This window comes from Ranitomeya imitator, chromosome 4 (assembly GCF_032444005.1).
Source record: "Ranitomeya imitator isolate aRanImi1 chromosome 4, aRanImi1.pri, whole genome shotgun sequence".
In the NCBI taxonomy this organism is placed as follows: domain Eukaryota; kingdom Metazoa; phylum Chordata; class Amphibia; order Anura; family Dendrobatidae; genus Ranitomeya; species Ranitomeya imitator.
Genome location: NC_091285.1, coordinates 543,911,049 through 543,938,435, shown reverse-complemented (window position 1 = coordinate 543,938,435; position 27,387 = coordinate 543,911,049). Strand labels below are relative to the sequence as shown.

The 27,387-nt window shown below is 41.3% G+C and overlaps 1 protein-coding gene across 8 annotated transcripts in view; it reads right to left on the bottom strand.

Moving 5' to 3' along the window:
* Window positions 1-27,387, bottom strand: part of NTRK3 (neurotrophic receptor tyrosine kinase 3) — a 1,162,015-nt gene that overhangs the window by 633,497 nt on the left and 501,131 nt on the right. For all 8 annotated transcript variants that reach the window (XM_069766240.1, XM_069766242.1, XM_069766243.1 and 5 more), the window contains one exon: window positions 11,153-11,221. In XM_069766240.1, the coding sequence (XP_069622341.1) occupies window positions 11,153-11,221 (69 nt within the window). The remainder of the gene's footprint in view (window positions 1-11,152; window positions 11,222-27,387) is intronic.

The following is a 27,387-nucleotide window of genomic DNA, read 5'->3' as shown; positions in this document are numbered from 1 at the left end:
TTTGGGGTGTGTTTGGGTTAAGGTTTCAGTTACAATTGGGGGTTTCTACTGTTTAGGCACATCAGGGGCTCTCCAAGCGCGACATAGCGTCCGATCCCAATTCCAGCCAATTCTGTGTTGAAAAAGCAAAACAGTGCTCCTTCCAAAACTGGGGGCTAAAACATAATTTATGTGGAAAAAAAAGATTTTTTTTTATTTTCACGGCTCTGTGCTATAAACTGTAGTGAAGCACTTGGGGGTTCAAAGTTCTCACAACACATCCAGATAAGTTCCTTGGGGGGTCTAGTTTCCAATATGGGGTCACTTGTGGGGTCACTTCTAAGTCTGCATTCCAAATGGCGCTCCTTCCCTTCTGAGCTCTCCCATGTGCCCAACTGGTGGTTCCCCCCACATATGGGTATCAGTGTACTCGGGACAAATTGGACAACAACTTTTGTAGTCCAATTTCTCCTGTTACCCTTGGAAATTACAAAACAGGGGGCTAAAAAATAATTTTTGTGGGAAAAAAAAGATTTTTTTATTTTTACGGCTCTGCATTATAAACTTCTGTGAATCACTTAATGGGTCATAGTGCTCTCCACACATTGAGATAAGTTCCTTAGGGGGTCTACTTTCCAAAATGGTGTCACTTGGGGGGGTTTCAAAGTTAAGGCACATCAGGGGCTCTCCAAACGCAACATGGCATCCCATCTCAATTCCAGTTAATTTTGCATTGAAAAGTCAAATAGCGTTCCTTCGCTTCCGAGCTCTGCCATGTGCCCAAATAGTGGTTTACCCCCACATATGGGGTATCGGCATACTCAGGACAAAATGTTCAACAACTTTTGGGGTCCATTTTCTCCTGCTACCCTTGGTAAAATAAAAAAATCGTAGCTGAATTAATTTTTTTGTGAAAAAAAGTTAAATGTTCATTTTTATTTAAATATTCCCAAAATTCCTGTGAAACACCTGAAGGGTAAATAAACTTCTTGAATGTAGTTTTGAGCACCTTGAGGGGTGCAGTTTTTAGAATGGTGTCACTCTTGGTTATTTTCTATCATATAGACCCCTCAAAATGACTTCAAATGAGATGTGGTCCCTAAAAAAATGGTGTTGTAAAAATGAGAAATTGCCGGTCAACTTTTAACCCTTATAACTCCCTGAGAAAAAAAAATGTTGGTTCAAAAATTGTGCTGATATAAAGTAGACATGTGGGAAATGTTACTTATTACTTATGTGACATATCTCTGTGATTTAATTGCATAAAAATTCAAAGTTGGAAAATTGCGAAATTTTTTTAAATTTTCACCAAATTTCCGTTTTTTTCACAAATAAACGCTAGTAACATCAAAGAAGTTTTACCACTATCATGAAGTACAATATGTCACGAGATAACAGTGTTAGAATCACCGGGATCCGTTGAAGCATTCCAGAGTTATAACCTCATAAATGGACAGTGGTTAGAATTGTAAAAATGACCCCGGTCATTAACGTGCAAACCACCCTTGGGGGTAAAGGGGTTAAATCACCCCCCATTCGCCCCATCCAAAATAAAACAATAAAAAAATCAAACCTACACATATTTGGTATCGCCTCGTTCAGAATCGCCCGATCTATCAATAAAAACAAGCATTAACCTAATCGCTAAACGGCGTAGCGAGAAAAAATTTGAAATGCCAAATTAGTCGCCGTGACCTTGCATTAAAATGTAATAACGGGCGATCAAAAGAACGTATCTGCACCAAAATGGTATCATTAAAAACAACAGCTCGGCATGCAAAAAATAAGCCCTCACCTGACCCCAGTTAACGAAAAATGGAGACGCTACGGGTAACGGAAACTTGCACAATTTTATTTTTTTAGCAAAGTTTGGAATTTTTTTTTACCACTTAGACAAAACATAACCTAGTCATGTTTGGTGTCTGTGAACCCGTAATGACCTGGAGAAGCAAAATGGCAGGTCAGTTTTAGCATTTAGTGAACCTAGCAAAAAAGCCAAATAAATAACAAGTGTGGGATTGCACTTTTTTTCAATTTCACCGCACTTGGAATTTTGTCCCGTTTTCTAGTACATGACATGGTAAAACCAATGAAGTCATTAAAACATGCAACTTGTCCCACAAAAAACAAGCCCTCACATGGCCATATTGACAGAAAAATAAAAAAGTTATGGCTCTGGGAAGAAGGGGAGCGAAAAACGAGAACGCAAAAATGGAAAAGGGCAAGGTCGTGAAGGGGTTAAGCAAACATCCCTTACACATTACATGACGAGCTAGCGGGTTCAGTCAACCTTACTCTAATGTATTTGGTCACCTTTAGAAGCAAGACAATACAATCGTACTGAACACTGAAGCTTTTTCAGTTATTACATCTTAAAATCTTAGTTTAATTACACATTCTTCTGAGGTTATAAAAAATGATGAGTTGAATCTAGTGATGAGCACCAAAATGTCCAAATGTAGAAAACTGACAGCAGTAGGATGGCTACTGTGCAATGAACGAAGCCTCCTCTGTACATCTTCTCTAATACATGAGGCTGATCTTTTTATTTTAATAATATTAAATATAGTAATATTACACAGCACCAAATCTTTTTGATTCATGCCCTTTTAAGGTGCATTATTATAAGGTTGGTCACTAAAGGGTTATTGCAGCAGAATTCCATTTAGATCTTTGCTGTCATGTTTTGGCTTTGGAGTACAACATTCACTATATATGCTGTCCCCTGAGCTTTTCTCAACAAGGTCACCTAGGTCATCTAATTTCAAGTTGCAGTACCATGATAGACTTTGTTAGGTCTGGGAGACATCTTGTTGTTTCCTAAAAACAGCTTTGTCAGCTCTGCTACTTCTGGGCTTTCCTTGTCTCTTCTGATGTGTGCCGCAGCAATGCCTCTTCCTTAGGTGTTTTGCTTCTGTCATTACAGGTAGCATTTTCTCTGAGAACACCAAGGGAGTTGTTTCCATATTTACAGTACATAATGAAGAATCAGCAATGCTTAGGCTGAGAACTACGTCTCGCTCATCTTCCTCCCATGCCGTATAGGTCATATTGATTAATGCTACGACTTTGCTCTGGATCACAATTGATTCTATGTTTGTTATTTTTGCATAACAACACTTAATATTGAGTTTAGGTGATAAACCGATGTTCTACTTAACAGCTTTTGTGTCATATTTTGGCATATTAGCAACAAATAATAAATCAGTGCTGTGTTTCACTAGATATTTGACACAAACAGCATACATTTGTACCTGACAGTCCAGGACGATTGTGTGTCCACCACTTAAAGGGAACCTGTCACCCCCCCAGGGCATTTTTAAGTAAAAGAGCCACCTTCAGCAGCACTAAGGCTGCATTCTGTGAAAGTGGCTCTTATGTTTAGCATACCTAGGAACGCTGAATTCAAGCGCCTCGCAGCCCTCCATCAACCCACCGTGCGCTGCCTCCTTGCTGTGGTGACGTCTCCGGCTCCTTCGTGTAGCCGTGGCCCCAGATCCCGCCCTTCAGTGTGTTATGATGTATTCACACTGCGGGGCTGGGAATCTGGCACCTGCGCAGTGGAGCTGGTTACCATGCTTCATTGAAGATAATGCTGAAGTCTCGCGAGACTTCACAAATCTCACAAGACTTCAGCACTATCTTCAATGGAGCATGGTGACCCGTTCCACTGCACAGGCGCCAGTTTCCCAGCCCCGCAGTGTGAATACATCATAACACACTGTGGGGCGGGATCTGGAGCCTCAGCTACACGAAGGCGCCGGTGAAGTCACCACAGAGAGGAGGCGGCGCATGGTGGAATGATGGACGGCTGCGAGTCGTTTGAGTCAGGGGGAGAAAACGTACCACCGGACTCAATAGAGGTATGGCGCCAAATTTATAAAAGTCATTATTTCAGCATTCCTAGGGATGCTAAACATAAGAGCCACTTTCACAGAATGCAGCGTTAGTGCTGGTGAAGGTGGCTCTTTTACTTTAAAACGGCCTGGGGGGTAACAAGTTCCCTTTAAAATTTTGTATGAATTGAAGATTAGGAGGAGATCATCCAATGATGCAGTATCTTCCGCATCCAGATACAAATGTACAGAATTACTTAGCAGGATATCTAGAACAGCTGTTTAAAAAATGAATGAAGTTGAGTTTCACTGCAGTTCTTTACTTTAAAGCGAACCTGTCAGCAGGATTTTGCTAAGTAAACTACAGGCATTGTCATGTTGCTGCAGTTACACTGATTAAAATTATACTTGGGGTGAAGAAATCCGTCTTGTGGTTCTTGTCTCAGGACTGTAGGAAGAGTCTTATCTTCCTGTTCTCAGCCAGAGAAAATAAGAAGGGAGCTGCCCACAGGCCGCCCCGAAGCATAAACATGTTCCTCATCATAGAGACAGAGAGACACATACTGTTTGTGCTATGGAGCTGCTTGTGGGCAGGTCTTTCCTTGGTTTCTCTGGCTTAGAGCAGGAAGATAAGACTCTGCCTACAGTCCCGCCCTGGAGCATGGGCGTATCATTAACTGAAAACATCTAACTCTGATTACACAAGAACCACAAGACATATTTCTTAACCCCAAGTATCATTTTTATCAGTTTAACACTGCCAACCTGACAATGCCTGTAGTTTATTTAGCAAAATCCTGCTGACAGGTTCGCTTTAAGAGACATCTATCAATGTAAAAATCCTCTTTATTACAGGAATTTTACAATGTAGCCTACTATAGAAATACTGATCTGAGTTTACTAGAGAGGCTTTCAAAAATTCTCTAATTCCTCATAATACAGTTGACAGATCCTCACACTGTTAGGGCTAGCGGAATGCACCAAATAATAAGAAAGATAGAGTAAGGTGCGTTCGCAGCCCGGGGTCCACCGCGCAAAGATGGAACCCGCTGCTAAGTAATGACGGACTATATGGCGGTACAATGTTAATGCACACAAGGGTTAACTTCACCCAGTATGAAGGAAGCGAACCCTGTTGCATCACAGGGCCATGGTACCACACCAAGAGCGCAAGCAAGGAGTCTCAGAACTCAATCCCAAGACACAGAATTTGAGTTCATATAGACCTCTTGCGCTCGACACCGCAACTGGGGTGTCAGAGTGACAGAAATAATATTAAGATGTACGAGAGTGCGTGCGGTGCCGCACTGGCGGACGCCACTAACTACCCAGGCTTGGGTCAGGAAAGCGCTGAGAAAGCGCACGGCGCCGCACTGGCGGTCAAAGCAATAGACGCTGTTTTGTATGTTACATGCTGATGACTAAGTCGGGCGCTAGATAGCAATCATCCACCTTACGCGAGCAGTCATACACAAGGGAGGGGATAATTAATGAACGACTTTCACACATCAACACACATACGTTTACAAGTTTACACTAGTGTATGGCCGTGCGGTCATGCAAACCTTTCATAGCTACAGCATGTACAGGACCTTCCCAGAAGGACCAATGGGAGGCTGTCACAGAAGTTGAGCACCTTCAGGACCTTCCAGGAGGACCAATGGGATCTTCTGCAGTATCTGAGCATGTGACCCTCGATCTCCAATGGGAGATCTTGCCCTGGGCATGCTCAGAAGGGGAAAAGTAGGACTTAGTCCCAAAAGCGTCTGCTCGCCGCTGCCCAGCACTGGCTTCAATGACAGAAGCTGTAAAAGCAACAGTAACCCTATGCACAGAGTGAGACTGAGCAAGACGCTGGGACCGACGTCTCCGCTGAGCAGACTCCACTGCGGCTGGAGAAGAATGGGAGACTGCATTGGAAATGGTTCGAGTTTCCCCCTGTGCAGAGGCGGAAACTCGACACCTAACAAACACAGCCACATAGAACAAAACAGCATCCCAATCATATTTTATTTTATTTTTTAAGCTGGTTATTTTGATCCACTTATTTTAGGATATAGAGAATGGGCATTCCAGCTCATCAGGCTTGCAGTATAATCCTCCTCACATGATTTTGTCAGACATTACCAGTAAAAGGAAATCCAGCACGCCGAGAGTGGACAAAAAGCTTCATATTTATATCAGGAACGTAAATATAGACAGGACAGCTCATTCTGCAAAACCAACGCGTTTTGGCCAGAGGGTGTTAATCTTTGTCGAAAACATAAGACCTTCAGGTCAAAATGTGTTGGTTTTGATGACTGAGCTGTCCTGTCTATATATATGTTCTTTTATATTTTATCCCACTCACAGATTGCCAGATTTATTTTGACTTATTTTAGAATTTTTAGAGCTAATAGGAAACTTAAGAAAGAACGCATGTAAATAGATATCCAGAACCAGATGGCAGATCATGGCCTTCTTTCAAACAATATGCTGTAACTGCATTTGAGGAGCACCAAAGACTCACAGCATTTTAGGAGCACCGAACACATTTTTTTTTAAAGATCTTGCACTTAAACTTTAGGCAAAGCTCTAAGATGTGGGACACTTTGGCCAAGAGCTTTCAGACATTGCATTAACACCCATATGGTTATTCCTCACTGCCTCCTACTTGGACAAGTATTAAAAGAAGAATTTGCAATGCACGCCCAACTTTTTTTTAATCTAATAGACATAGAAGATCCTTTATTATTTTCATTTAAGTTTGTGATTGGCCAAGCGGCACAATAATATTTGCTATTATAATTCTCTCAATTAAAATCTGATTTTTGAGGGCAAATATATTTTAAGTTTATATGAAATTCAGTTTGTGTCGATATTAGCTTGATTCAGTCATAAAATGTACTTTTTCTTAGCTGATATTCTCACAATTAAATTATAAATGAGATATACAGTAGAAAATTATTTGTGTAGTACAGTTCTTTCATGGAAGTTTTTGTGTTGAACAAAAAAAAAGTTGCCATCAAAGAATCCACCAATTAACTTTAAACAGTAGTTGTTCGGCATATACATTTCTGCCATTTTTAATGTATAGAAAAATCAATGCAATAGGGTAAGTATTCCAAGAAGACCACTTTTTCTTATCTCATGTGTTACTCAACAACATCAGAAAGCCGTTCAATATCCGCTTGTGAAATATAGAATTGATTTAACATCCAATTATTCTTTGAAATAAGTGTTCAACGCTTTATCAATAATTCAGGGCACTGCGTCCAGAAGCCTTTATTTTCCTGTCAAAGAAGTCTTTATATCTTAAAGAGGTTATAAGAGATATCTCAGGGGATCTCTAAAATTGCAGGTGCTTAAATGGCTCAGTGACAAATTGGCTGAAAAAGCTCTGTTAAGCAACAAACTATTAAAGTTAATGGCATCAACTACTTTTGAAAGTGCCCCCAACAACGAAGTTTGATGCCAACATTATTGAAAGCATTATTTTCTTTTTACACTGGCAGCTTTTAGAAGTTTAAATTTTTGAAAAATTACAGTCCTTAAGGAGAATATTTTTCTCTTGCAAGCTCAATGTGCTTCAGCTAAATATTTTGAAATTCACTTATTAATAGTGAGTGGGATGACACAAGGATATTGTGGCAGTAACGCCACTTGCTCTACATATTCGCTCATTTAGTAAGATTTTGTTTTCCTCTTTCTTGTTTCATCCTCTCCCTTTCTCACACCTCATGAGTGGGTGAAGATGGCAGGAGTTTGTTTAATGTTGGATTATGGTGTTAATTGTGGGAATTTGCAATGGTTTCATACTGTATATAAGAAATAATTAATGAGTGTTTTTTTTCATAAAAATTGAAATGACAAAAAAAGGTATGAACAGCATATAAGTCCCTTTTTATCTAGGGTAATACCTATAGCTAGCTACTCAAAGCTGGGTTCTATGTGAACCATACTAAATAATGGTCTTGTTTAGAAAACTTGTTTTCAAGTGCCATATTGGTGCAGCATTGGGTAGAGTTATTACTAGTGTTGAGCATTCCGATACCGCAAGTATCGGGTATCGGCCGATATTTGCGGTATCGGAATTCCGATACCGAGTTCCGATATTTTTGTGATATCGGGAATCGGTATCGGGATTAAGATTAATGTGTAAAATAAAGAATAAAAATAAAAAATATTGATATACTTACCCTCTGACGCGCCCTGGTCGTCACGGCTGCAACCGCCTTGCTTTCGTTCCGAAGAATGAGCACGTAAAGGGCCTTCGATGATGTCGCGGCTTGTGAATGGTCGCTGAGTGGTCATGTGACCCTAATAGGAATATACTCACCCTCGGACGCGCCCTGCTTCTTTCCGGCAGCCTTCCTTCATAAGAATCAGCGCTTGAAGGACCTTGCGGTGACGTCGCGGCTTGTGATTGGTCGCGCGAGTGGTCACATGGGCGGTCGCGCGACCAATCACAAGCCGCGACGTCATCTAAGGCCCTTCACGCGCTGATTCGAAGGAAGAAAGGCTGCCGGTTAGTACCAGGGCCGTCAGAGGGTGAGTATAGCAATATTTTTTATTTTAATTCTTTATTTTACACTTAAATATGGATCGCAGGGCCTGAAGGAGAGTTTCCTCTCCTTCAGACCCTGGGAACCATTGGAAACCCAATGCACTGCTTTGGGTTTCGAGTTTCGGCCGACCCCGACCCCGACTTTTTTATAGGATCGGCCGATTTCACTCGACCCGACTTTTGAAAAAGTCGGGTTTCGTGAAACCCGACCCGATCCTATAAAAGTAAAAGTCGCTCAACCCTAGTTATTACTATAAAATTGCGTTCCACATTTAGTATTTTCATCACATTACTAGCAAGACTACAAAGATTTCTTTATGCATTATGGAGCCCACCCATTAATGTAGATTAAAAAATGAGCAATGCTTTCTATTCCCGATAGTAGTACTACCAGATCACTGATTAACAATGGCATAAATAGCAGTGGGACGTCCAGTAATTGACTTATGGCCAGGAAACATTTATGAGAACAATTACTGTATTTATCAAGTGAACAAATCATTTAAACAGTAACCGATGTTTTAATTTTTATTTCAGAAATTAACAGTATATGTGAAAATAGGCAACTTTGCAATATATCTTACCAGATAAATCTGCTTCTTTCTACTCCTGGACTGATCATTCATTTTCAAAATTCTCAATTCACAGGTAAAATCTTTATTCGAGTTAGGCTAGGGTCACATTGCGTTAGGGCAGTCTGTTTAGCGCATAGCGCTACGGACTGCGCTAACGCAATGTCCCAAAAGGGATCGCGTTAGCTGATCCCGCTAGCGCAGATCCCTGATCTGCGCTAGCGAGGAACGGACTGCGAACGCTGCAAGCAGCGTTCGCGGTCCGTCACTCAATAGACGGCACATCGCTAGCGCACGCCAAATGTGGGCGTGCGCTAGCGATGCGTTCACCATTTACAGTAATGGCGGCATTAACGGACTACGTTACACCGTGTTATGCCACGGTGTAACGTAGTTCGTTAAACGGGGTCACATAACGCAATGTGACCCTAGCCTTAGGAGATGGAAGTTGGTGCTGATAAGATCTTATATAGAGGAGAGGGAAGCAGGAGAGGGGAATTCTACCTCTCCGACTCGCCTTCTCCTCCCTCCCTTTTACATAGGAGATGGCAATTGCTACTTAGATTCAGCTTCAGTAATATACAGGTCTGTCTTCACTGAATGCAGATTTTACAATAGAATTGAGAACTTTGATAATGACCAATAGAATGCAAACATGAAATATACAGTATGAAATTGGAATTGCATTACTTCTCTAGAAAAAAGGAAAAAACAAAGATACCTAGTGCATAATTTGGCCAATTTATTTATGCCCAGAAGCCACAACAGGGCGATCCTCTTTGCTGAGAACCTAACTTAATGTGACTACTCTCCTAGGCTGACAGCCTACATTTATATGGGCAGTGGTACTAAAACTGGTTGGAGCTAGCAACCCTGTAAGGTTCAGAGTAGCATTTACAAGAGCTACAGAATAGAACATGTAAATGCTGCACTGGTTACCTAGAAGAAGGACCACCTCTGTTAGATGCAGTGCGGGCAAGTAGTCTAAGGAAAGAGCAGTAAACTACGAAATTGAAAATCTCTACATTGTTGAGACTGGAGAGGATTTCTAATCGCAAATTGCAAAGTTACTTGTTTTTAAAAGCTGTTTGTAATTTTGTTTATTCATACCATTGTGAAAACCCCATTTAAAGGGGTACTCTGGGGAGATAAAATAAATGTTTGCAATGACCCTACACTGAAACTATAAAGAAGAGATGGTCAGTGCAGTTTTATTTTAGATTATTGAGAAAAGTCGGTGATGTGTTGAAATGTCATAATTGGATCTGCCCTTGAATAAACAGCAATTATTCATTCAAAATGTGAGTGTCGAGATTGACTTCCTTTTGAGTGCAGTTTTATGATCTTTACAACCATTTTCATTCGATGTGACAGGATCTGCTCCTCACTGCTCCCCCCTCCCATCTGGAACATACACCTTATGCTGCTCCCACCTGTAAGGAACAGCCAGCCTTAGAAGAGGGGGTATGGCCAAGCCCCCTGTTCTCTGCAGGGTGACAGCTATTATCAAGAGACTGGCTGATAACAGTGGGGCACTGCGCACTGCTGTAATGTCCCAGACAGAGGGGTGAGCAGTTCAGTGAAGAGCAGCTTCTGTCACACCCATATTAATGTCTCCCTGTCTGCAGTCCCATGTGAGGGGCATGGCCTGCTCCTGGCTTTGAGTAGTAACAGCCAGCCTCCTGATAATATCTCCTTTACCACAGGGCTACTGGCAGTGAGCAATCCATGCCCCCTCACCTTGGACTGCAGGCAAGGAGACATTATCAGGAGGCTGGTGTGACAGAAGCTGTTTTTTACTGCACTGCTCCCCTTTGTTTGGGACATTTAGTGTGTAGCTGCCCTCTGTTATCAGCCAGTCTCCAAATAATCGCTAATTTTCTGCAGAGAAGAGGGGGCATGGTCACTTCCATCTTCCCAGGCTGGCTGACAGGGGGGTTCAGCATTTGGTGTATGATGTAATGACCCAGAAGGGAGAAGGGAGCAGTGAGGAGCAGATGCTGTCACACAGAATGACAAGGGTTATAAGATCATAAAACTGCACTGATCATCTCATGTTTATAGTTTATAGTTTATGAGGGCAGGTTCAGTACAAGAATGTTTTATCTCCCTGGAATACCGCTTTAAATATCAGGTTTATTATCAGTATCCAAAAGTTATGACATCATAGCAAATGAGTTGAAAATAAAAAAAATGCTAGAAACAACAATTTTACTTACAATTTATTAAGCTCCAGGTGTTGAAAAAGCTGCCAAGACAATGTTGTCAGTCGATTTCCAGAAAGATTTCTAGATATATAAAAAAGAAATGAGAATCAAATTTTTTTAATCATGTAAAGGAACAACCAATGAGCAGTATCTTCATAAGCAATGCTTTAATAGTTTACCATAGAAATGAAACTTACTGCTACTTTTTTTTTTAAAAATCATGTCCTTAGTGAACGGAACTGAGTTTAATGTGCTTCTATATGTAAACATCAAAAGAAAAGATGGATAGATAATAAGTAAAAAAAAACATATATATATCCAGGGTTGCTGGACACTCATCAGTAAACAAGACTGTTTGAAAATTAGTCTTCATGTATGTCCACTGCAACTGTTTCTGCTTGAGAACACTGTTTAGGGGTGGCCGAATAGTAGGTTTATGCATCACAGCAAGCCTTTGAAGGATCCTACACCTTGAGTTTCCAGGGACTCCAGAGGCACCAGCAGCTTCAAACAACTGTTTGCTGCATTGTAATGGTATTTTGGCAGCTGCTCTCTTAATCTAATGAATTTGTCTGGCAGAAACCTTTCTCATTATGCCTTTATCTGCATAAACTTTGTTTGTGCTCTGTTTCAGTCACAAATCTCTTCACAGTATGATGATCACTCTTAATTTGTTGTGAAATATCTAATGTTTTCATACCTTGTCCAAGGCATTGCACTGTTTAACGCTTTTCAGCAGCAGAGAGATCCTTTTTATTTCTCATATTGCTTGAAACCTGTGGCTTGCTTAATAATGTAGAACATCATTTTTAAGTAGTTTTCCTTTAATTAGAATCACCTGGAAAACTAATTATCACATGTGTTTAAGATTGATTTCAGTGATCCATTGAGCCCTGAGACACAATGCCATCCACGAGTTTATTTGAAAAACAAAACAATTAAATCTTTATGACACTTAAATCCAGTTTGCATAATAAGTCATGATTGCAGGTCATTTTTATTGCACATCAAAAGCCATAAAAAAGAAATCCTAAAGGGCAATAGCAGCATCGCATTTACTTTTCACTATTTCACCACATCTGGAATTGTTTTCCCGTTTTTTCAGTATATTATAGAGTAAAGAATGGTGTCATTCAAAACTACAACTCATCTCACAAGAAACTTTATAACGCTTGAAAGAAGGAGAGTAAAAAGAGAGCACAAAAAAATGAAAAATTATGGGGTTGATGCTAATATCTATGTATATTTGTCACTTACCCTAAAATATTACAAGAAAAAAAAAATCCGGAGACCTGTCTTCTGCATAAATGCATTTCATTTAGATCTATATCTTAATGAACATCTATTTAATCTACTGAGCAATTATTCTCATTCATCAAAGGTCATTTCATTTAATCCAAGGAAGGAAACTGATACAAAGCAAGTATTGAATAACAGTCTCTGCCCAAGAATGCAATAGGAAGCTGATGGTATCTCCATACCGATTTTCCAGTCTGGTAAAACTTTCCAGTTCTATTATAAACATTTCATTGTAGTCCTTTCTTAATTATGAAAAATCTTTACTACAAAGATATAAGTGCAAAGAGGCGCCATTCATAATTTTGACGGTAAGGAAGTGATAGATGTGTCGCCAGCATCGACAGTATTTGCAGAGGAATGTACCTGCACCCGACTCAAACATGCAAAGAAGAAACCGCAGCACAATAGGTGCTAAGAGCAGAATCTTAGAAGACAGTTTTATAACACAATGATATCTTTACCAGATTAACATTATCTTCAGAATTTGGAAACCAGATAAAGAACTCCAAGTGTCTCCAAGGCCAAAAAAAGCTCCACATAACTTTAAATTAAACAGTCCTTGAATGGCTGATTTCCTTTGCACCTTCATTTAGCTTTGAAAGTATTTCTGCATTCCCCACATCAATGCTGCAATAACTACAGCTTCTAAAGAGCACGATACAATAGTGTGGCGCCACGTTTTGCAAAATATTCTTTTTGTAAAACCTTTCAATTACATGCTTGAAGTCATGTTGAAAACATATTCCAAATTTCTGCAAAGTGCATCAATCATTCTATTCAAATGATAGTTTTTAAGGACTGGAAAGTCAAAACAATTTTATCTCAGAAAAATGTATTGTGTTTTGAAGTCCTAGATCTTTATTCCCGCAACTGCACAACAGAAAGTTCCGTTGACAAATACTGCATCTTAAAGTTGAAGTTGAATACCTAGAGAAATTACAAGTGAAAATCTAAACTCTAGTAAGTAAGGGCTAGGCTATGGTCTTCTGCATCTATTCTTAAAATATTAACCCCTTTACCCCCCTTGACCGGGCCAATTTTTACAATTCTGACCACTGTCCCTTTATGAGGTTATAACTCTGGAACGCTTCAATGGATCCTGATGATTCTGACATTGTTTTCTCGAGACATATTGTACTTTATGATAGTGGTAAAATTTATTTAATATTACCTGCATTTATTTGTGGAAAAAGCGGAAATTTGGCGAAAATTTTGAAAATTTTGCAATTTTCCAACTTTGAATTTTTATGTTCTTAAATGACAGAGATATGTAACACAAAATACTTAATAGGTAACATTTCCCATATGACTACCTTACCATCAGCACAATTTTGGAACCAAAATTTTTTTGTTAGGGAGTTATAAGGGTTAAAAGTTGACCAGCAATTTCTCATCTTTACAACACCATTTTTTTAGGGACCACATCACATTTGAAGTCACTTTGAGGGGTCTATATGATAGAAAATGCCCAAGTGTGACACCATTCCAAAAACTGCACATCTCAAGGTACTTAAAACCACATTCAAGAAGTTTATTAACCTTTCAAGTGTTTCACAGGAATTTTTGGAATGTTTAAAAAAAATGAACATTTAACTTTTTTTCACAAAAAATGTACTTCAGCTACAATTTGTTTTATTTTACCAAGGGTAACAGGAGACATTGGACCCCAAAAGTTGTTGAAAAATTTGTCCTGACTATGTTGATACCCCATATATGGGGTTAAACTACTGTTTGGGCGCATGGCAGAGCTCGGAAGGGAAGGAGCGCCGTTTGACTTTTCAATGCACAATTGGCTGGAATTGAGATCGGACACCATGTCGTGTTTGGAGAGCCCCTGATGTTCCTAAGCAGTGGAAACCCCCCACAAGTGACACCATTTTGGAAAGTAGACCCTAATCTAGATGTGTGGTGAGCACTTTGAACCTCCAAGTGCTTCACAGAAGTTTATAATGTAGAGCCGTAAAAATAAAAAATCATATTTTTTCACAAAAATGATTTTTCGCCCTAAATTTTTTGTTTTCCCAAGGGTAACAGGACAAATTGGACCCCAAAAGTTGTTGTGCAATTTGTCCTGAGTACGCTGATACCCCATATGTAGGGGTAAACCACTGCTTGGAAGCATGGCAGAGCTCGGATTTAGCGCCATTTGACTTTTCAATGCCAAATTTACTAGAATTGAGATGGGATACCATATCGCGTTTGGAGAGCCCCTGATGTGCTTAAACATTGAAACCCCCCACAAGTGACACCATTTTGGAAAGAAAACCCCCTAATGAACTTACCTAGATGTGTTGGGAGAACTTTGAACCCCCAAGTGTTTCACTACAGTTTATAATACAGAGCTGTAAAACTAAAAATTTTTTTTTTTTTCCACAAAAATTATATTTTAGCCCCCAATATTGCATTTTCTCAAGAGTAACAGGAGAAATTGGACCCAAAAAGTTGTTGTCCAATTTGTACTGAGTACGCTGATACCCCAAATGTTGGGGTAAACCCTTGTTTGGGCGCATGGGAGAGCTCGGAAGGGAAGGAGCACTGTTTTACTTTTTCAATGCAGAATTGGCTGGAATTGAGATTGGATGCCATGTTGCGTTTGGAGAGCCCCTGATGTGCATAAACAGTGGAAACTCCCCAATTCTAACTGAAAATCTAACCCAAACACACCCCTAACCCTCATCCCAACCATAACCCTAACCACACCCCTATCCCTATACCTACCGTAAATGTAATCCTAACCCTAACTTTAGCCCCAACCCTAACCCTAACTTTAGCCCCAACCCTAACCCTAACTTTAGCCCCAACCCTAACTGTAGCCCTAACCCTAACTTTAGCCCCAACCCTAACCCTAACTTTAGCCCCAATCCTAACCCTAACTTTAGCCCCAGCCCTATCCCTAACTTTAGGCGCAACCCTAACCCTAACTGTAGCCCCAACCCTAACTGTAGCACCAGCCCTAACCCTAACTTTAGCCCCAACCCTAACCCTAACTTTAGCACCAACCCTAACTGTAGCCCCAACCCTAACTGTAGCCCCAACCCTAAAGGTACCGTCACATTAAGCGACGCTGCAGCAATATAGACAACGATGACGATCGCTGCAGCGTCGCTGTGTGGTTGCTGGAGAGCTGTCACACAGACAGCTCTCCAGCGACCAACGATGCCGAGGTCCCCGGGTAACCAGGGTAAACATCGAGTTACTAAGCGCAGGGCCGCGGTGTAACGTAGTCCGTTAAACGGGTTCACATAACGTAATGTGAACCAAGCTTTAAAACTATTTTATATAAAAAATTATTATCTTTGCATCGCTTTATTCTGAGGACTAGGGTTGAGCGACCTTTACTTTTATAGGATCGGGTCGGGTTTCACGAAACCCGACTTTTTCAAAAGTCGGGTCGAGTGAAATCGGCCGATCCTATAAAAAAGTCGGGGTCGGGGTCGGCCAAAACTCGAAACCCAATGCAGTGCATTGGGTTTCCAATGGTTCCCAGGGTCTGAAGGAGCGGAAACTCTCCTTCAGGCCCTGGGATCCATATTTAAGTGTAAAATAAAGAATTAAAATAAAAAAAATCGCTATACTCACCCTCGGACGCGCCCTGGTACTAACCGGGAACCTTCCTTCCTTCGAATCAGCGCTTCCAGGACCTTGCGGTGACGTCGCGGTGACGTCGCGGCTTGTGATTGGTCGCGTGGCCGCCCATGTGACCGCTCGCGTGATCAATCACAAGCCGCGACGTCACCGCGACATCACGCAAGGTCCTGCAAGCACTGATACTTAGGAAGGAAGGCTGCCGGAAAGAAGCAGGGCGCGTCCGAGGGTGAGTATATTCCTATGAGGAATTAGGGCCTGAAGGAGAGTCACATGGGCGGCCGCGCGACCAATCACAAGCCTCCACGTCACCGCGACGTCACCACAAGGTCCTGGAAGCACTGATTCGAAGGAAGGAAGGTTCCCGGTTAGTACCAGGGCGCGTCAGAGGGTAAGTATAGCGATATTTTTTATTTTAATTCTTTATTTTACATTAAATATGGATTCCGATACCGATTTCCGATATTGCAAACATATCGGAAATCGGGATCGGAATTCCGATACCACATTCAGAAGATCGCCGACTTCATGGCCGACCCCACACAGGGGTCGGGTCGGGTTTCATGAAACCCGACTTTGCCAAAAGTCGGTGACTTCTGAAAGTGGCCGACCCGTTTCGCTCAACCCTACTGAGGACTATAACTTTTTTATTTTTTCGTTGATGACGCTGTATGGTGGCTTGTTTTTTGCGGGACAAGATGACATTTTCAGCTGTACCATGGTTATTTATATCCATCTTTTTGATCGTGTGTATGATAATAAATCGTCGTTTTTTGCCTCAGTTTTTTTTTACAGTGTTCACTGAAGGGGTTAACTAGTGGGACAGTTTTATAAGATGGGTCTTTATGGACGCGGCAATACTAAATATGTGTGTTTTTATTCTTTTTTTCTATTTAGATAAAGAAATGTATTTATTGGAACAATATGTATGAATATTTTCTTTATTTAGGATTTTTTTTTTACACGTTTATATATGATTTTTTGTACTTTTTTACATTGCCCCAGAGGGGGACATCACAGTATAGTGTCAGATCGCTGATCTGACACTTTGCAATGCAGTGAAAGGCAATGCAGGGAGGCTTCCCGGCGCTTGCTCTGAGCAGGCGCTTGAAAGCCACTGCAGGACCCGAAGGAACTCCGTGGCCATTTTGGATCCGGGGCCTGCCGGGATGAGATGCAGGGAAGCATGCATGTTTGATCACAGTGTTCTGCCGGATGTCAGCTGCGATCGGCCGCACTCCCCCCATGAACGCGGCTGATCGCGCTAGACGTACTATCCCGTTGGGTGCAATGGTAGTCACTAAGTTATCATAATCAAGGCTAATTGTACACATGTTGTAAACTTCTAGCTGTGCTATCATGATAACCTTTACCAAAGATAAACATTTCCTAAGAAATTACTCCCCCCAAAAACAAAAAATAACTTTAATGTGTCTGCTGTAATTAGCCTTAGGCCGGGATCACACATGCAAGAAACACGTCCGTGTCTCGCATGTGAAATCCAAGCTCTGGCGCTGGCACTGTGGAGCGAAGCATGCGGCCGCATAGCACCACATGGAGCTGCATGCTCCGCTCTGGAGTGCCGGCGCCAGAGCTTGGATTTCACATGCGATACACAGACGTGTTTCTTGCATGTGTGATCACGGCCTCAATGACATGCTCATGCAGCCCTGTTTGTAGCATGCGTAGTATAGCACCACTAGCTCCTTTTCTGTCTGTACAGGGTGATCGCTCATGCTCGACTTGTGTAGTGAAACTGTCCATGTACAGCAAATAATGGACATACAGGAGAGTGCAATCTTTTCAAAAGGTTAAGGTGGTTGCAGTTTACCACTCCAAGCCAATGGTCACAAGTAACACTCTGAAATACTCATGATTTTAAGGGAATTTGTCAGCAAGTTTTTGCTCTGAGAACACCATGAGGAAAGGGCTGAAACATAGATTTCACTTATTAGGCTGTGTGCTGTTGTTTCAATACAATGAAAGTTGTATCACCTAGAGATGATCACTGCCTGGACTACAGCTGGCGTGAGCCCTGGTCTGACCACGCGCCTCCTATGATAGGCAGTTCACTCTCAATATACAATGTATATACCTAGCCTGGTGTAGGTGGGGCAGCTTTCAGAGCTCTGCAACATGGTACATCTAAAAACTGTGTGTCACAAATGCTGCTCTTGGTAAACTGAGTGATACATTGTTGGATTCAGGGTCTATTTTCCTACATCATGCTGCTATCGGATGAGGTAGCAAAAACCAGGTGACAGATTTCCTTTGATAGAGGTAGTCCGGCAAACCGAGCAAAAAGGCAGAGGACTATTTTGCTGGCTAATACAGGGGTTTTCTGGAGATGAATTGCTCCAATTTTTGTGACTTTCCTCAAAAGTTGCAGTTGATAAATTAGGTGAAAATTTCTGTAATCTCTAAACTCTACTCACAGAGCGGATGCAGATAGGCAAGCACACAAGCACACTGGATGGGATTTATAGATGCCCCATGCCCACTGTGCTTCTATGTGACGCTGCGTAAACTTACCCACGGTGCGGGTTTACGAGCCGTAGTATGTCAGTTTCTGTTTTGGAGATGCCAGTCTCTGCAACCGAAATTTCCCCATTAGAACGTAATGGATGCGGTAAATCCTCATTGTTCAGTGAATACATGCAGAGTTAACTACGTGATTGAACTCAGCTTTTTGGAGACAGCGAAAATACACTGCATCAAAAGCTCTGTTATTTCCTGATCGTGGGCACATAGCCTTAGAGCACAGCACTACTAGGGAGAAGAAAAAACCCTTAGCCTGATTTTCACTATAAATCAGGAATACGATGTCCGGCTACTAAAGCAATAACTGACAGCAGAATACCCTGCAGTATTAACTAATTGAGATGAATATGTTCTCTTTCACTGTAATTAGAAAATTGACTGTTTTTAATAATTTAGCATAAAACTAGATTAATGGGGCAGGAATTTGGAAAGTATTAGATGAAGAGTTTTACAATATGATATTTTATTGTTAAATATAGGACAGAGATGGATAAAAATCTTTGGAAAAAAATTGTATTTTGAGCAAAACACAGCTGTGGAATAGTGATGAGCGAGTATACTCGTTGATCAGGTTTTCCCGAGCACTCTCGGGTGGTCTCTGAGTATTTGTGACTGCTCGGAGATTTAGTTTTCCTTGATTTACAGCTGCTAGCCAGCCTGAGTAGATGTGCGGGTTGCCTGGTTGCTAGGGAATCCCCACATATTGTCAAGCTGTCAAAGGCTACATTCACATTAGCGTTGCGCGCCGGTGCGTCGGAGACGCAACGGCGATGCAACGCGCGACGCACCAAAAACGCGCGCAAAAACGCTGCGTTTTGCGACGCGTGCGTCGTTTTTTGACGAAAATCGGACGCACGAAAAATGCAACTTGTTGCATTTTCGTGCGTCCGACGCTAGCGTCGAAAACGATGCACATGTCGAAAAACGCTAGCAAAAAACGCACGCGTCCCCTATGTTAAACATAGGGGCGCGTCGCCGCTGCGTCACCGACGCAACAGCGACGCACATTAGCGTAACGCTAATGTGAACGTAGCCTAATAGCTGCAACTCATGAAGCTGCAGCAAGAAAAACTAAATCTCCGCGCAGTCACAAATACTCGGAGACCACCCGAGCGTGCTCATGAAAACCTGAGCAACGAGTATATTCGCTCATCACTACTGTGGAACCAAAAAGAAGGAAAACTGATATGTCACCTCATCTTTGGACTCATTCATGTGTCTTTGCCGCAAAGCACTGTCATAAAAGCTACATGTGAATATATTCTACTGCATGTATACTAAAGAGGTAATAAGGCGCCACTCTAGCGGTTTTTTTTTTTTACTTTTAGCACTGGAGTGGAGTCACCAATGTAAATTTCCTGCCCCTATTATTATACTTACAAGCTGCTGTCTTCAGCTCTTCCCGGCGGAACTCCTGTTTCATGCTGCCATTTTGCAACGTGACTTTTGACAAACTGGTAACGGTCCCAAAATCTCAGTGTAAGTATATGAGACCCTCATTCAGGCCTAATTTTGGCTCTCATAGCCTTACAATGATTTGTTAATTCCAAGTCGCCCATTGGAGAGATCCATCCCGTCACAAACAGCAGAAGACGACAGGAGCGGCGCCGATAAAGAAGTATAATACGAGGTGCCGGGAAATTAGATTAGGAACATCACTCCTGCGGTAAAATAAAATAAAAAAAACAAAAAGTGGAGTGGTGCTTAAAAGAATATACATACTAGACATGCAGAGGCAAATCCGTCCTATCAGCCAGTGAAAAAGTAATTCACTTAGCTGTCTTTTTCCACCTTTGAGAGGTATTGGCTTTATGTACCAATCCCTGACAATCAGAGTGATTTAATTCAATCCTTGATAAAAATGAAAAAAGTCCTCCATATACAGTCATCTGGCTGGGCTATTGCTTCTACGCAGCAGCCAACCTGAACAAGCAGAGCAGCAGGAGCTAGGATAAAGCAGCTTCATATGACATACTGTAGTCTGATGGTGGATCTCACATTACTTATGTCTAGAGAAAAAGTCAATATGGAATTGCAGGTTACAGCTCAACCCTTAAGCTACCATACACATGAGATACCTGTCAACAGTTCTTTCGGCACGTTTTTTTTTATTATAGCGAGATAAGAATGTCGCTGCCAGGTACCTTTTGGCTTATCTCACAGTTTGAATTAAATTCAGAAGTTTAAAATAAAATAAAGAAACACTGTGTAAAACTATTCGAATAGATCATAACTAGGAAAATATGAAAACGCCAAAATAGTTAACATTAATTAAAATTAGGCTTATATTTTTTTTTCGCCAGAACTCGCTGCAAGCTACATATAAGAATAATCCCACAACTTAACTTCAAACCTCATTTTATTGTCATAAATTTTGGCAATTTTAATACCTTAATACACTACCTATGTTATAAAGTATAACATAACAATCCTCATCACAGGATCAAGAAGTGCCATCAAACACAATTTATGTAACATAGCAATTTCTTTATTTCAATATAAAATAACACAAACATTAAAATTGATGCCTCAAACCAAGCAAGCACCCCCAGGAAGAAGCGACAGCGAAACGTGAGTAGGGGTCCGGAGGCTCGGCTAGTCACTTGGCAGTGGAATCGTATGTGGGACTCTATGCTAGGTAATATGAGGAGGATCTGATTTCATGCACTTTATACTCTTTTAGTGGCTGAAGGAAATACATAGTATCAGACTGATGAGGGGTGTCTGCTTTGATAAGGGTTAATTATAACCTCAGCACTTGCTGCAAATTGTGGATAGTTTTCCTGGTTTTTGTGCTTTCCTTCCTATAAGACTGCAACATGTCAGGTAGTAGATTTATAATGCATATGTTCCTATAAATTGTGTATTTTTTAAAAAAAAAAGTTAATTATACTCCTCTTTGCCTGCTTAGCATCTGGTTTTGCTTGGTTTGAGGCACCAATTTTAATGTTTGTGCTATTTTATATTGAAATAAAGAAATTGCTATGTTATATAAATTGTGTTTGATGGCACTTCTTGATCCTGTGATGAGGATTGTTATGTTATACTAGTATGACGAAGTGTGGCCTATTCCCGTTTGGGGTTTAGGGTCAGGGTAGTATGATTACTGTTGTGAACCGGTGACCTTGGAGCTGCATGAGAACTTTCACTGGAGAAAGTGGCCACTATACTGACCGCAAACCTGAACTTAACACCACAACTAGAAGTAGCCGTGGAGTGTACCTAACACACCTAGACACCTCGTCACAGCCAGAGGACTAAATACCCCTAAAGATGGAAATCGGAATACTGTCTTGCCTCAGAGAAAATCCCCAAAGGATAGACAGCCCCCCACAAATATTGGCGGTGAGTCGGAGAGGAAAAAACATACACAGGCAGAAAAATCAGGATTTAGCACAGGAGGCCACTCTAGCTAGATAGGACAGGATAGGACAGAGTTCTGTGCGGTCAGTATTAAAACCCTTCAAAAAATCCACAGCAGAATATACAAAAACTTCCTACATCTAACTAAAGATGTAGGAGCGTATATCTGCAACTCCAGTGAAACCAACCAGACTGAGAAAACACAGACACAGTCTAATCTGGACAAAAGAAAAACAAACGAACAGTACTGAAAATAAGCACACTGCACGTGTGCCACAGGAAAAGAAACAGACACTTATCTTTGCTGAACTGGCAGATAGGCAGGAGAGGCCAGGCAGAGATCCAACACTTCCAGAGAAACATTGCCAACTGGCAAGGGCTAAAAGATCCTGCACACCTAAATATCCCAGTCAGAATTGTAATTATCCGATACACCTGGCCAGGACTGCGAGTCAGAGACAACTGCATTCCCACCAACAACCACTGGAGGGAACCCAAGAGCAGAATTCACAACAGATTACTATGTTATAAAATGCAATATTGCTCAATAGTGGTAAACTGGGATCTAGAGAGTTCATGACTAGCTTCAAAACTATCCATTAATTAATTAATTTAATATGATTCCGTCACTAAAATTCAGTTGAGAGCCTGTTAGTGAAACAAATTGCCATTATTTTCTGTTTTAAAGATGTCTATCTTATTTCCAACCTTTTCATTAATATGTAAATGCATGTGATTTTTGAGTCTAAAGAAATGGGTTTGTTGTCTAAGTGACTTACTCTTTATCATAGCCGCTAATTAAAATGCAACTAAATGAATTGTGCAAACACAACTCAAAAGCAGCTATCATCCTATCATGTATTAATGGAAGCAGAAACGTTATGTGCAGAATGGATGTAGGGCAAAAGTAGAACTCTTCTGAGTAAAAGCCTTGAGTGCATTACCATAAAAGCAAGAGGTATTAGACAAAGAACATGCTCCATCACATAAACAGCCTTTAATCCATGGACTGTTTTAGTAAACGGTGGCTTAAGAGGAAAAACAAAACTGCTTTTGTAAAAAAAAACAACATTCATTTTAACATGTCCATCACTTAAAGGACTACTCTAGGATTACAAAGAAATAAAGAACATTGTTCTTCAGCCAAATTGGTTCAGAAACAGAAAAGGTTGAACTCTATTAATTTTGTGGTGCTGAAAATGAATATGATGTTCAAATTTGCTGACTGGCTCTAATTTTCAAGATCCAGAGGAAGCCATAATTACTTATGACACCTTTCATGCAGGCTTATATAAAAATTGCATCTTTATTATTTCCACATCATTACTGCATTGTTAGTAGCTAGCCTATTACATTATCTATTTAGTCTATTGAGCCTTCAGTATTCTATCATCTTAGGGCGATCAATCACAAAACACCAACTCAGCTCCGATGACATAATCTTAATTACAGTTGCTTCACCTACTTTTATAAAAGCTCTCTGTGTAAGGTATGGGATTTATTAGCTTAGTTTCTCAGCAAATTGACATGTTTTTATATGATTTGTCAGCTATGCCTCTGTTAAGGCTAGCGGAACGCACCGAGTAAATAGAGATGTTTTTATTGATATTGGTGCGTTCGCAGCCCGGGGTCCACCGTGCAGGAGTACCTGCTGCTAGCAAACGGCGGTACTATATGGTGGTAGTATAGACTAACTCAGTTAATTCACCGAGTAGCCGTGAAAGAGAAGCACTGTGCCCTGTTAGACTCCACAGAGGCACAGGCTAACTGCCCAAACAGAGAGCAGTCAATGGTCACGCATGAACACAAAACTCCTCTCCGGAGGAGCCAGCATTCTAGGGGCTTATTTCAGCCAGGTCCCTGAATACATTCAAACACAAACTCCTCGCTGGAGGTGCCAGCATTCTAGGGGTTTATTTCAGCCGGGTCCCTGAACACATTCTCACGTGACCACACTGGCACAAAGCACATAACAAAAGACCATACTAGCGCCGTGCGGCCATGCGAGCCTTAAATAGTTGCAGCACGTTTAGGATCTTCAAAGAAGGACCAATGGAGTTGCTGCAGTACCTGAGCATGGGACCCCAGATCTCCACTGAGAGATCTTGCCCTGGGCATGCTCAGAGTGCAAAGCAGGACTTAGTCCTAGCACCTACAAGGACCTTCCAAGAAGGACCAATGACCTTAGCCGCAGTATCTGATCATGTGACCCTCGATCTCCACTGAGAGATCTTATTCTGGGCATGCTCAGAACGTGAAAAGCAGGACTTAGTCCCAGAAGCATCTGCTCGCCACTGCCCAGAACTGACTTCAATGGCAGAAGCAGGAAATGCAGCAATAACTCTTAGCACAGAGTCAGACTGAGCGAGACGCTGGGATCGACGTCTCTGCTGAGCAGGCTCCACTGCAGCAGGAGAAGAATGGGAGACCGCAGCAGAGATGGCCCGAAGTTCCCCATGTGCAGAGGCAGGAACTCGACCCCTAACAGCCTCATTCTTGCATTAACAAACCAGATAGTTTTTGCCATATATGCAGCAAAGTCACTTTTGTGTCACAAAGTCAAAACTTAACTACCATGATAAGAAAAGCCTACAACTTGTATTTTGACTGCAGAAGAGGAGATCAGGACAAGAGTTGGGCTCCACACATATGTTGCAATAGATCTGCATCACATCTGACCCAGTGGTTGTATGGAAAGAGGCAATCTATGCCTTTTTCAGTCCCAATGATCTGGAGAGAGTCAACAGTTCACACTGCTAATTGCTATTTTTGCATGGTGCCCTCCACTAGGAAAGGAGTTACAAGGAGGAAGAAGAAGAAGTGGTCTTTAAAGTATCTAAACATTCCATCTGCAATTCGCTCAGTACCATGTACAGAAGAACTGCTGGTTCCAAAAAACATTTTCAGTTAAGTCAAGTGAGGAAGAAGGAGTAGCTTGGTGTCATGAATCAGTTTCCTATAAAAACCAAGACTTTGTGTCAGCAAACTCAACTGAACACCACCTTATAAAGCTAGGTTCACATTGCGTTAGTGGGTGTCCGCTAACGGAATCCGTTACATGGCGAAATTGGCGCAATTAACGCTATGTAACGGACCCATTAGCGTACCCATTGACTGCGATGTGCTAACGGATCGCTAATGCATTGCTAACGTATGCCTTTTTCGGCATGCGTCAGCGATGTGATGTTAGTTTCGGACAGACCTTGAATGCTGCTTGCAGCGTTTAGGGTCCGTTCTTCACTAGCACAGATCGGGCATCTGCGCTATTGGGATTGCCAAACGCAATCCCTTTTTGGACATTGCGTTAGCGCAATCTGTTAGCGTATCTGCTAAACGGATTGCACTAACACAATGTGAACCTAGCCTAACATAAAGTGAACTGAACGATCTTGATAACCCCGTAACGAATGCTGATACACCTTTTAAAAGCGGGAGTTAAGTGTAACTATTCCTCAGCATCGCTTTTGAATGGTGCTGAGAAACAGGGTTATAGCACCCCCGAGTCTAAAAATCTCTTGGGGGTAACTCAGACCCCGGAGAACATGATTCGGGTTGGTATTTGCCGTCCCCAGTGATGCAATCGCCAATAACGGTGACCAAAAAGAAAATCAGATTTCCCATTTATTTCTGTCTCCTCTGATATGATCTAGCATATCAGAGGAGAGAGAAATGGGGTCCCCAAACCCCCCTGGTAACTCCGGCATCCCCCGATCCCTTCGGCTCTGTCCCTTGGCACTCAGCATCTTCTTCCGGGAAGAAAATAAAGGAAATTGTAGGAGAGAAAAGGGCAAATAGGGTCTTATCCTATACAGATTTCAGGATATATAATCATATTGCATTCCCCTGATTTGTCTTTACGTTAGAGAATAGAAACTCATCAGAGTTGACAGCTGCTGCAAAACCACAGGTCAAACTGATGACCGAATCATAACATTAAATCTGGAAATTTCATGGATACCATCTGCTCTGCTGTATAAATAAAGGTCCAGGCGAGTTGAAGATAAAGATTGGACCTTTATTTATGCAGCAGCATGGATGGTGTCTGAAAAGAAAATGGCAGGCACGTGCGCAATGCGCCTGCCAAGATCTGCCAGTCAGCAACAATAAGAGATTTTTCCTATTGGTTTATTTTGATCACTGTAATAGACCCTTTAGAGGACAACTGTATAACCGCATAAAGTGACAGTGGATTAAATTGTAAAAATTAGCTTGGACTTTAACCACTTCATGACCCAGCCTATTTTGACCTTAAAGACCTGGCCGTTTTTTGCAATTCTGACCAGTGTCCCTTTATGAGGTAATAACTCAGGAACGCTTCAATGGATCCTAGCGGTTCTGAGATTGTTTTTTCATGACATATTGGGCTTCATGTTAGTGGTAAATTTAGGTCAATAAATTCTGTGTTTATTTGTGATAAAAATGGAAATTTGGCAAAAATTTTGAAAATTTCGCAATTTTCACATTTTCAATTTTTATTCTGTTAAACCAGAGAGTTATGTGACACAAAATAGTTAATAAATAACATTTCCCACATGTCTACTTTACATCAGCATAATTTTGGAAACAAATTTTTTTTTTGCTAGGAAGTTATAAGGGTTAAAATTTGACCAGCGATTTCTCATTTTTACAACGAAATTTACAAAACCATTTTTTTAGGGACCACCTCACATTTGAAGTCAGTTTGAGGGGTCTATATGGCTGAAAATACCCAAAGTTACACCATTCTAAAAACTGCACCCCTCAAGGTGCACAAAACCACATTCAAGAAGTTTATTAACCCTTTAGGTGCTTCACAGCAGCAGAAGCAACATGGAAGGAAAAAATGAACATTTAACTTTTTAGTCACAAAAATGATCTTTCAGCAACAATTTTTTTATTTTCCCAATGGTAAAAGGAGAAACTGAACCACGAAAGTTGTTGTCCAATTTGTCCTGAGTACGCTGATTCCTCATATGTGGGGGTAAACCACTGTTTGGGCGCACGGCAGGGCTTGGAAGGGAAGGAGCGCCATTTGACTTTTTGAATGAAATATTGTCTGCGCTCTTTAGCGGACACCATGTCACATTTGGAGAGCCCCCGTGTGCCTAAAAATTGGAGCACCCCCACAATTGACCCCATTTTGGAAACTAGATGCCCCAAGGAACTTATCTAGATGCATAGTGAGCACTTTAAAACCCCAGGTGCTTCACAAATTGACCCGTAAAAATGAAAAAGTACTTTTTTTTCACAAAAAATTTATTTTAGCCTCAATTTGTTCAGTTCCACATGGGCAACAGGATAAAATGGATAGTAAAATTTATTGGGCAATTTCTCCTGAGTACACTGATATCTCAGATGTGGGGGTAAACCACTGTTTGGGCGCACGGCAGGGCTTGGAAGGGAAGGAGCGCCATTTGACTTTTTGAATGAAAAATTATCGCCATCGTTAGCGGACACCATGTTGCGTTTGGAGAGACCCT